This window comes from Trifolium pratense, linkage group LG3 (genome assembly GCF_020283565.1).
Source record: "Trifolium pratense cultivar HEN17-A07 linkage group LG3, ARS_RC_1.1, whole genome shotgun sequence".
In the NCBI taxonomy this organism is placed as follows: domain Eukaryota; kingdom Viridiplantae; phylum Streptophyta; class Magnoliopsida; order Fabales; family Fabaceae; genus Trifolium; species Trifolium pratense.
The window spans coordinates 20402344-20412996 of record NC_060061.1 but is presented as its reverse complement, the minus strand read 5'-3'; the positions used below and the strand labels follow the sequence as shown (position 1 = coordinate 20412996).

Here is a 10653-nt window from a genome sequence, read left to right as displayed (position 1 = left end):
AAATATAAAAAAAATTAATCTACGTAAAAACCACTTAGTTATATTAAAAGAAAAGAAAAAAATAGTATTGAAGGGTTATTCTAGAAAGTAATCCAGAACCAGGGCAGGCTGTATATATATATATATATACACGTTGTTAGAATATATAAAAGTACAATATTTACTTAAGTTATTTTAATGCTATTACAAAGTCAGTGATGCACAATGAAATTCAAATACCTCCGTATTTCTAGCTATATTACATCATGTGTGCGTTCGTTTAAGGTTTAAAAAAAAAAAAAATTGTTTTGAAAAAGAGAAAAAAAAGAGTGTAAGAGGTCCGTTGTTTACTGCCGCTCTACTTGTGCTAATTTTTGGTGAATAGATAGAATACGACAAAACAACCGACAATTAATTGATGCAAGTGATAAGGATCTTGATCATTTAAAGTATATGGTCAGGGGTTCGATTTCCGGCTCATGCGTATGGAGAAAATTTGGAGGAAGAACCTACATAGTATGTTCCACAAATTCTCTGGCGGAGATTAATCATCACTAACAGTAGTGGAAACTTCGTTTCAATAACAAATAAAAAAAAAATACAACTAAACAACTTCAATATGTTACCATAAAAAATAGAAAAGAAAACTTCAATACTATAAAACAACGAAAGAACCACAAATGTGGCAAAATCAAATCAAACAAAACAACGAAAGGACCACAAATGTGGCAAAATAAAATCAAACTTAAAACATTTATAACAACGGACTCTGATTTTGAGTACTTAAATGAGTCTCGCCTGTATACATCATTCACTTCTTATTAATATACTACCATTAGAGATAGCCTTTTCATCACAATTGTAAAATAAGATATCACACTCACTTTTTTCTTACCTTCTAAAACACGTGACAAAAAAATATACACAAGAGGTAATTAAGAAACATATAATTATGGATGAAGACGTGAAACAATTTTTAATATTTTTTCATAAAGAACCAAAACACAAGTAACTCTCAATTATCTGGCAATCAATTTTATTTAATCCATAAACACTATTATTAAACAAGCATAGGAGATACTAGGGGAACTATTCCTTCCTATATAAAGAGGCAGACACTCACTAAAAAGTAATTGAATTGATCAAACAAAACAAACTAAATATGGATTTCATTATGGTCATGTTTGCTCTATTTGTTGTTAGCTCATTCACAATTGTATCCACAGATTCAGTTGAACCTTCAACTATTAGTCACATCGGTAACCTGAGTCGGAAAAGTTTCCCTCGTGGCTTCACCTTTGGGGCGGGTTCGTCTGCATACCAAGTATGTATAAAGCGTTCAAATAAATATTATAGGGTTACGTATATTTTTAGTCTTTATAATTTTATTTATATATATTTTTTAATACATATACATATAAACAGTTTTATAGTCCCCAACTTGTATAGGTTGGGATAAGTATATGACTACTTGTAATTAAGAAAATCATTGTGAACTAATAATGAACAAATAACTATAAAAATAATATACCGTGACATTAATAATTATTTTACGACTGTCTCGGTTGAAATTTGAAATATGTTTTTTAAAATTATAAAGTTAAGTTCTTATCATTAAGCGGACACCTCTTGGAAATTATTTTTATTTTCATGTTTACTTGGCTTGAGATCTTGTTATTTACTTTGTTTTCATGAATACTTGAATTGAGATATTTTTAATTATTGTGTTGTGTTTGTAAAATGTGCATACACAAATGTATAGTTTGAAGGTGCATATAAGGAAGATGGTAAAGGACCAAGTATCTGGGACACCTTCACCCATCAACAACCAGGTTTCTTTTCTTTCTCCTTCTATCTAAAGGACCGATTTATTAATTAAAAATATTAATAATGATTTATCTGTTATAAATAAAAAAATTAAAAGACCTATTTATAATTTAAAAAATTTAAAGAATTTATTTATAACAAACGTAAAACTTAAAGGACCTATAAATACATTTTGCCTTTTGTTTTTATTTAAGTAACTAACGTGTGTGGTTCAAAAAAAAAGTAACTAACGTGTGAGAGAGTTTTTGAGTGTATTGACATTATAAATACACCTTCAATGTCTCTTCCTTTTTTTTAGTAATTTTATGAAGATAAAAAAAATATATATTTGTGGACAAAATTTACTATCTAAATTTATAGTATATATACTATGTTCTGCGGAATAAAATGTTAATTTTGAATTAATTAGTTTTACAACATTGATTATAGTTAAAATTAAATTTATCGATAATAAATTGATTCAAATAATAAGGATTTTGAGCTTTTTAAATATATTATTAAAGGTTCAATTCATCCTATATACACCCACAGACTCCACGATTAAAATTAGTCAAGGTTCAATTCATCAAATATATATGTTAATTCATTCTCTGTTTATTTTTAAGTGTCTTTTGACGTTGGATTTAACGTTTGTATTTAACTGTTCTTTTGGTATTTTAAGGATATAATTTTTCAATTATTATCATTGTCAATTACTCTTATCTTTTTCAATAAAACTAATTATTGCTATATATTTGAAAAATTAAAATTTGTTTTAAATTTTCTTTTGGTACATAACATATTAATTTTTTGTTTTATTGTACATAGTAATATATTAAATTTATTGGAAAGAGAAATTGTGTGCAAAACAAATAAGAATTTATTGATGGATTAAAATAAGTGTATAATAGGGAAGATAAAGTGCAGAAATACACTTTGTTAATTTGTTGTTACTATTCTAAAAAGACACTTAAAAAAGAACGGATGGAGTAATATTTTTCCTCCTTACTAAGTCCAACGTCAATCACCACTGAACCGACTAACGATCGGTAGATACATCAATTTTACACATCGGGAGATACATCACATGTCAACTTGCCAAATGTAATTAATTTTTCAAAAATAAAATGTATTTTAATTGTTAACTAATAATGAATTTTAAATGGGTTACTCTAAATGTACTTTAAACGTTTTTAGACTTAACCAGTAACAACTCTCTTTTATGATTAGGATAATCTGCAAATTATGGTTTTCAATTCAAGCCTATTTGTAAACTTCTTAAATTAAAAACTTTTTAAGTAGGGTTATAATTGAATATCATATTTTAAATATGTTTAATTCATGGTTAAACGAAAACTTTCAATTAGATTTGAAATTCAACAAATCCTAACACTATTTTTTCAACTTCCTAGTTTTATTTTAAATTGTGTATTTTTTTATTTATTAATGAAGCGACACTAATGACCATTTTACAATCGTACTGACTAACTATGAAGTTGACACCTTGAAATTATAAGATTCGACTCCCTTATCTCTGAATTAGTACCTCACATATAAATTGTGTATATAGATAATTTCGTAATTTATGATATTTATGTATGCATATATATGTGATTTGAAAATACAGAAAAGATAAGGGATGGAAGCAATGCAGACGTCACTGTTGACCAATATCACCGCTACAAGGTAATTTATATGTTTTCAATATAATTATTTTACCACCATTACAAAGTACTCTTTTAGTTCTATTAAGTCATTTTATATTACTAATTTTATTACTATAGGAAGATGTTGCGATTATGAAGAATCAGAATTTGGATTCCTATAGATTCTCAATCTCTTGGCCAAGAATACTCCCAAGTAAGTCAAATTTTGATCATGACAAGTTTTAACATTGTTTTATGGTAATTGAATGCTATATATTTTTCACACCAACAATTTTAAAATCACTTCCTTTGATCACTTTGTACAAATAGAGGGAAAGTTGAGTGGAGGCATTAATCAAAAAGGGATCGATTATTACAACAACCTCATCAATGAACTATTGAATAAGGGTAATATTCAAAATTCACTGTCCAAATATATTGTTAGTAAAAATTAATTAAATATTTCATATACATTGTTGATAAAATTGCAGGTATACAACCATTTGTAACTCTTTTTCACTGGGATCTTCCCCAAGTATTAGAAGATGAGTATGGTGGTTTCTTAAGCTCCCGTGTAATGTGAGTCCACCTATCCGAAATATTGTCTTTAGTGAATGATTTTTCGATCGATACTCGTTATAGCATTAAAAGCGGTCACTATTCGTTTTAGCGACCAAATTAGAGGCTAGTTTTTATCCGTCAATATTCCACTAATCACTAGTTGTTTGTTGGCTATAGAAATATGTCCATTTTAAATGTTGTTTGCTGAGCAAAATGTGTAGATAACTATAATTTGGCTCACTCCTTATTTAATGCTATAGAAATGATTTTGGAGACTATGCGGATCTTTGCTTCAAGTTATTTGGAGATAGAGTGAAGGTTTGGGTTACTCTAAATGAACCATGGTTGTTTAGCAATTCTGGTTATGCATTGGGAACAACAGCACCAGGTCGATGTTCGCCTCCAACATGTCCAAGTGGTAATTCTGGCACAGAACCTTATATAGTTACACACAATCAAATTCTTGCTCATGCAAAAGCTGTACAAGTGTATAAGACCAAATACCAGGTTAATTTCTTTACTTGCAAAATTTAAAAGAAATGGAAGTCATATTATTCTATTTTAAATAAATAGTAGTTTTTATTGAAGTTACACAAATGTGATTTGTGTAGGCACATCAAAAGGGCAAGATAGGCATAACTTTGGTAACTAATTGGTTCATACCACTTGGAGACAATAGCATACCGGATCAAAAGGCCGCTCAAAGAGCACTTGACTTCCAATTTGGATGGTAATTAATTGACACACTCTTTTCAACATATCTTTCGGGGGTAAATAATATTAACAATAAATTGATTTAAGTGGTAAGACATTTGGACCACTTCTGTAGTTAGAGGTTCGTTCTTCAACTCTCATGAATGAAGAGAAAATTCATTCTTTATTTGATAAAATTTCTTTTGTTATTTATTTTATTTGATAAAATTCTTATGAACTATGGCAAACAATAAAAGAATGAATATGGTAAACGATTTCAGTCATTCATCTAAAATTGGAAGGACACATTAATTAGACACACAAAATCTAATTTCATATTATATGAAGTTTGAGCAAAATCACCATAACACAATTCATTGTTACAACCCAATCAAATGTTACTAGATTGACAATTATAATTTACTTTGGTAAATTTTAGGTTTATGGAACCCCTAACAACAGGAGATTATCCTAAAAGCATGCGAAGCATAGTGCAAAGCCGATTGCCTAAGTTTTCAAAATCCCAATCAAGACAAGTCAATGGGTCATTTGATTTTCTTGGTTTAAACTATTACTCTTCTAGCTATATTAACAATTCACCTCCAAAAGGCAATGCCAAACCCAGTTACTCATTAGATCCTATGACCAATACTTCATGTAAGGACACTTATCTATTCCACTTGTTATTTATTTAATATTACAATAAATTAAATAAATTGAATTTGATAATTCCATGTCTTTATTTTCACAATTGCAGTTGAAAAGAATGGGAAACCCCTCGGCCCAAGGGTAAGTGTCTTGTAACTTTAAATAAAAAAATTAAATAAATAGTAGTAGAAAGTTAGAGGAAAGAAACACATCTCTAATTCTCTCACTAAATTTTGAGATAAAAACCTTTTTTCACTAATTTTATTTTTCTTGTAGTGGATTATAGGTGTGTTATAAATTATAATCGTTTTCATTAAAAAAAGATGTGTGTTACAATTTGAGTTCATTATATATAATAAATATTTATAATCATTTCAGGCTGCTTCATTTTGGATATATGTTTATCCAAAGGGACTTCGAGATCTTTTAGCATACATTAAGAAAAAATATAACAATCCTGTGATTTATATCACTGAAAATGGTAAATATACACAAATACATTAGTTAATTTTTCTGAATGCAATCATAATTGAAAATTATATATTGAACATTCACATTATATAAATGCATGCTTATATCGGTTTGCTCTTAATATCTCATTTTGATGTATATATAGGTATGAATGAATTCAACGATGCAACACTTTCCTTAGATGAAGCTCTTTTGGATGTCTACAGAATTGATTACTATTACCGTCATTTATACTACATTCGTTCTGCAATCCGGTAAATTATTTTTTAAATATGCAAAGAGTGATTCCAAATCCCTATATAGTATTCTAAAATGCATACATAACTTAAAACTAAACATGAGCCGTGTTTACTAGACCATGCAAAATTTGTAATTTTTTGATTAATTTGAACCAAACCAACCCTATGATGACATGAGTGTTGATTCATGCTGGGTCATCAACACAAGTTTTTTTAGAGGCAAACCAAATATGATAAACAAGTTGAACTTTGATTTAGCACAAAACCAACCACCTTGATACTATATAGACAATATAAATAGAGATTAAGAGATATGCTAATTGTAAAATTATTTTATATTGACATCAAATCCATCATAACTCTTTAATTTACCAAATCATATTTGATAGTTTGTAAATAAAGGTAGATATATAATATTTTATGGTGTTGTCAAGTTGTGATTGATTATGAGTGTAAAATAATTTTATACTTGATGATAATAAATAAAAAATAATATAGATAAATAACTCATAGTAGGATTAATGGTTACAACGGTTTTTAATCAAATATCACTTCCATGATAGAAGTTCACCCTATGGACCATGTATTCCACAAATGAATTTGTCCCAACAAAGATTAAATCATTGCAGGAATTCTAAATAGACCAAATAAGAACATACCAAATTAATAACCATCCCAAGTGAACTCTCCTACTCACTTCTAACCCTAGAAAAAGCTTGAATATGAAAAAATCAATTGACTACACTTAAATCGTCCAAGTTACTACAATATTCCAAAGCATAATCCAAACCTTTTCATTGGAAAACACTCTTCTAATTAATTATTGAAAAATTAAAGTATCAAATGCTCTTTTTGTTTTATATACACTACAAGAAAATATGGGATTAGCTATGATGGAGTTTGTAGCTAATTCGTAGCTATGAAAAATGAAGTTTGTAGCAAACTTCTGGTAGCAGATCTTACATTTTCTTTTAGTGATATCTCCTTTTTTTGTTGCTAAAATTGTTTCATATATCCATTATATTTACATTTTCATCCAGTACTAATATATATGTTTTATAAAGTACCAAGATTATTATTACTATATGCTAATTAATGTTTTTGAATATTCATTAATTCTTAGTTTTTTTTATAAAATTACAGAGGCGGCTCGAAAATAAAGGGATTTTTCGCATGGTCATTTTTGGACTGTAATGAATGGTTTGCAGGCTTTACTGTTCGTTTTGGATTAAACTTTGTAGATTACAAAAATGGATTGAAAAGGTACCCTAAGCTTTCTGCCAAATGGTACAAGAACTTTCTCAAAAGAAATTAGTAGTATTATAATCCTACATTGTTTTATGCTGGTGGTGCACTTCCTAAATAAATTAACAGCTTAATTCGTTGTGAAGTTATTAGGCTGTTATTTCTATTATCTTTTATTTCTTTGTTGTACAAGAAGCTATGATCATATATAGTTGATCCTTCATGTATCAGTTTGATTTCGAGAATACGTACTTTGAATTAAGAGCTCTCCTTTTTTATTTATTTCTTTAATTCAGCAATTGCAATATGTGAATTCAAACTTTTGCTAAAATTTGTATTAATATTTTAATTATTGTTTGTGGATTCAAACTATTCCCTGTGATTTTAACAAGACAAAGTGAAACAAATAACATTAACTACCAAACTAAACACCAAAATAACAATAAGTTACCAATACTGTTGATAGAAAAATTTATCGCTTCGAACAAATGATGAAATGATACTAAAATTGAATATGAAAATAAGCTAAGATAGAAATCATTCTTATTGAACTTTGATCAATAGTTGCAATACAAAAGGAATTGGAGATGTGAAAAGAGAGTTTGGGAGAGAAGAATAACAACTTCATTAATCACATAACTTACAAAATACCCCTATTACACTATTAATAATAACTCATTTCTCCACATAGTCCCATTTATTGGGCTGAAGTTGACTAACTCCTATTTGGGGCTATCCAATATGGTGGGTTCATTACAATACCTTATCCTTTAAAACCAATTTTGTCCTCAAGATTGTAAAAATTGCTCACAACACCAATTTTACCCGGATCCCATTGAATGAACTTTGTTGACCAAGATGTTGTATGCATATTGCTGTGTCTACCAGGATCCCACTTTGTCCTTCTTTCCATCTTCACTTGACTAGTGCAGCCACAAATTCTCACAATTATATGCATGAATTGACATCCATATGTAACAATTTTTGTAACACCAAAAGCAACTAGCTTTGCTACAAGGCTTCCATCTAGCACTATGAAACAATACTGTAATCTCGCAATCTCTTTATGCTTTATTTTCTCCATAATTTCCACAGCCTTGATGTCATTTATAGTTCCTTCATTATCAATCATTCATGCTAGCACACATGATATCCAAACAACATGAATCATATCACTACCCCCCTATGAAGACAAATCTCGTCCTCAAGGTTGAAGTCAAGAAAATGGTGTAGAATAATAGTAGCAATTTCCACATGGACAATAAAACATCCACCAAGGTCCCATTGAATGAATTGCTTTTCATGAAATAAACAAAGCATCACCAAATTTTTCTAGTTCTTGTACCAAAGCAGAAACAAAACAAGCAGCTTCATCAAAATGGTACTCAATAATAAATCCTAGTTTGTACCTTAACCTTTCTTCAAGTATGTAATTAGCTCCTTTAGCATTTTGTGTAAAGACTTTCTTTGAAATGAAAAAATAAGCAACATCACACTGACCTTTCAAAGAACCAATGAGTATAGCTAACTAAACATTGTGTAAAAGGTTTGAGTTGGGGTAATTGTGGATAAAAGATCCTAACCTTATGGATTGCACGGTGGAGGAGGCAATATAATCTCCTATAATAGGACGTAAATTTGGTTTGTATTCCTCTAAACCAATTATAGGAACTTGATAGTACTGAACAATACCATTACTATATGACATCAACCTCAAGCAATTTGAACATAATGTATGTGAACATGTCAAAGTAAGCATAATTGACATCGCCTTGTCAATGGATCCAATAGAATAGTACTCAGGTAATCTGTCACCATTTATAAGGAAGGTAACAAGTACAATTGCTTCTTTGGCAAAATACAGGGGTTGCATGGGATCAACATTCTTTATAAGCTTTGACTGGGTATGTTTTGGAGAAAAGACTAACAAGTGGTGATCATGAACCCACCCCAAGTCATTTGTTGATGCAATTGTAAGAACTTTCAGGCCAAGCTTTTTAAGAAGACCAACTTGGTAGTGGTCCTCATATTGTAATGGCATTTTGCATACACATTCATGAAAACATTTTATTAAACACCATGCTTGAGAAGAATCAGACAAAAGGCAATATTTAAAGGCATCATAAAAAGCATAAATGATGTTTAAATCCAATGACAGTAATGTGTAGTCTTCCCAACCATAAGTGATGCTGGTAAAAAATCCTTGAATGAAGGTCAACCAAGTGACAACACTTTGTTTAGGCATTTCTGCAAACACCTTTTGTGCATAGTACATACCAACATTTACATAGAATTTTATCAAATAAATCAAACATCGTGAGTCACAGTATGCCTCACTTTTCCATTCATTTCTATAACAGGGCAAAGCATCCACGTGAGATTCCAAACACAATTTATGGAGGTATAGGCTTGAAGCAATACCAAATATATAGAAGTTGAAATGACGATCAAACTGAAGCACATAAGAAATTTGACTAAGAACCCGAACATAATCAATGGAGGCGAAACCAGAAAACAGAGTCCAAATTGCTGAATAATCAATTGTTTCCTTTGCAAACCCGTTATTATATATCAAGTCAGAGACACGGTAGAAACTCCAATCAGGTGGTTTTGGCGGCGGTTTAGGTAGTGACGGATGTAACACTGAAGACAGTTTCATGGTTAACCGATCAGGAGGATGAATCATCACTTCGTTGAAACTTCTGCAATCAACCTGAAGCTCTAAATTTGGCGTGTCGTCAAAACAGATGATATGCTTACCGAAAGCACCTGAGAAAGCATATCTCACATCAACAAAATCATTGGCGTTGGATTGTTCTTCAATCGGTTCCGTGGAGGGAAGGAAATCCTTCGGCACTGGCAGCGCAACTGTCGACGAATGGTTCCATGATCGAACCAATTCCATCAGTAGTCGGATCGTTCGTCAATTCAGGAGCTATTATCTCTTCTTCCACTAATTTCGACTCACGAACAGAAGGAACCTCGATCTGTTTTGCAGATGAACGAAATTCATCATACATCAACAAATTGATATTCAATGGTTCTGATGTAGGGATGTGTTTGGACGAGTTCGATGCACCATGGGAAGAGCTCGACGAGCAGTTGTTGCGTTGTAGTAGAATCTCCAATTTGGAGCTGATTCTGTCGAAAGCAACGTTGTTGCGAGCGTGCATTTTCTCCCATCGATCTGCGATGTTCTTCATGTACTCTGCCATGGTGAGAATGAAAGCACCAATGAAATATACTAAAATTAAATAGGAAATAAAGTTAAGATAGGAATCATTCTTATTAAACTTAGATCAAATAGTTACAATATAAAAGAAATTTAATTTTAATATTTTTTGTGAATTCAAACCACTAGTGAT

General features: G+C 30.4%; 1 protein-coding gene across 1 annotated transcript; it reads left to right on the top strand.

The window, feature by feature from the left end:
- Positions 1–1031: 1031 nt before the first annotated feature.
- Positions 1032–7550, top strand: LOC123912705 (non-cyanogenic beta-glucosidase-like). Its single transcript, XM_045963258.1, has 13 exons — positions 1032–1303; positions 1742–1811; positions 3413–3471; positions 3570–3645; positions 3762–3839; positions 3923–4010; positions 4253–4499; positions 4604–4722; positions 5125–5342; positions 5443–5474; positions 5712–5814; positions 5950–6058; positions 7187–7550. Exons 1-13 carry the CDS (start codon positions 1142–1144, stop codon positions 7356–7358), a joined length of 1533 nt encoding a protein of 510 aa, XP_045819214.1. The 5' UTR covers positions 1032–1141; the 3' UTR covers positions 7359–7550.
- Positions 7551–10653: the final 3103 nt, after the last annotated feature.

What these genes read in the sequence shown, in the direction of transcription:
- LOC123912705 (XM_045963258.1), top strand. Translation starts at nt 1,142, where the DNA reads ATGGATTTCATTATGGTCATGTTTGCTCTATTTGTTGTTAGCTCATTC. An exon ending in CGGGTTCGTCTGCATACCAA is followed by an intron (nt 1,304 to 1,741) that starts GTATGTATAAAG and finishes ACAAATGTATAG; the next exon opens with TTTGAAGGTGCATATAAGGA. An exon ending in CTTGACTTCCAATTTGGATG is followed by an intron (nt 4,723 to 5,124) that starts GTAATTAATTGA and finishes GGTAAATTTTAG; the next exon opens with GTTTATGGAACCCCTAACAA.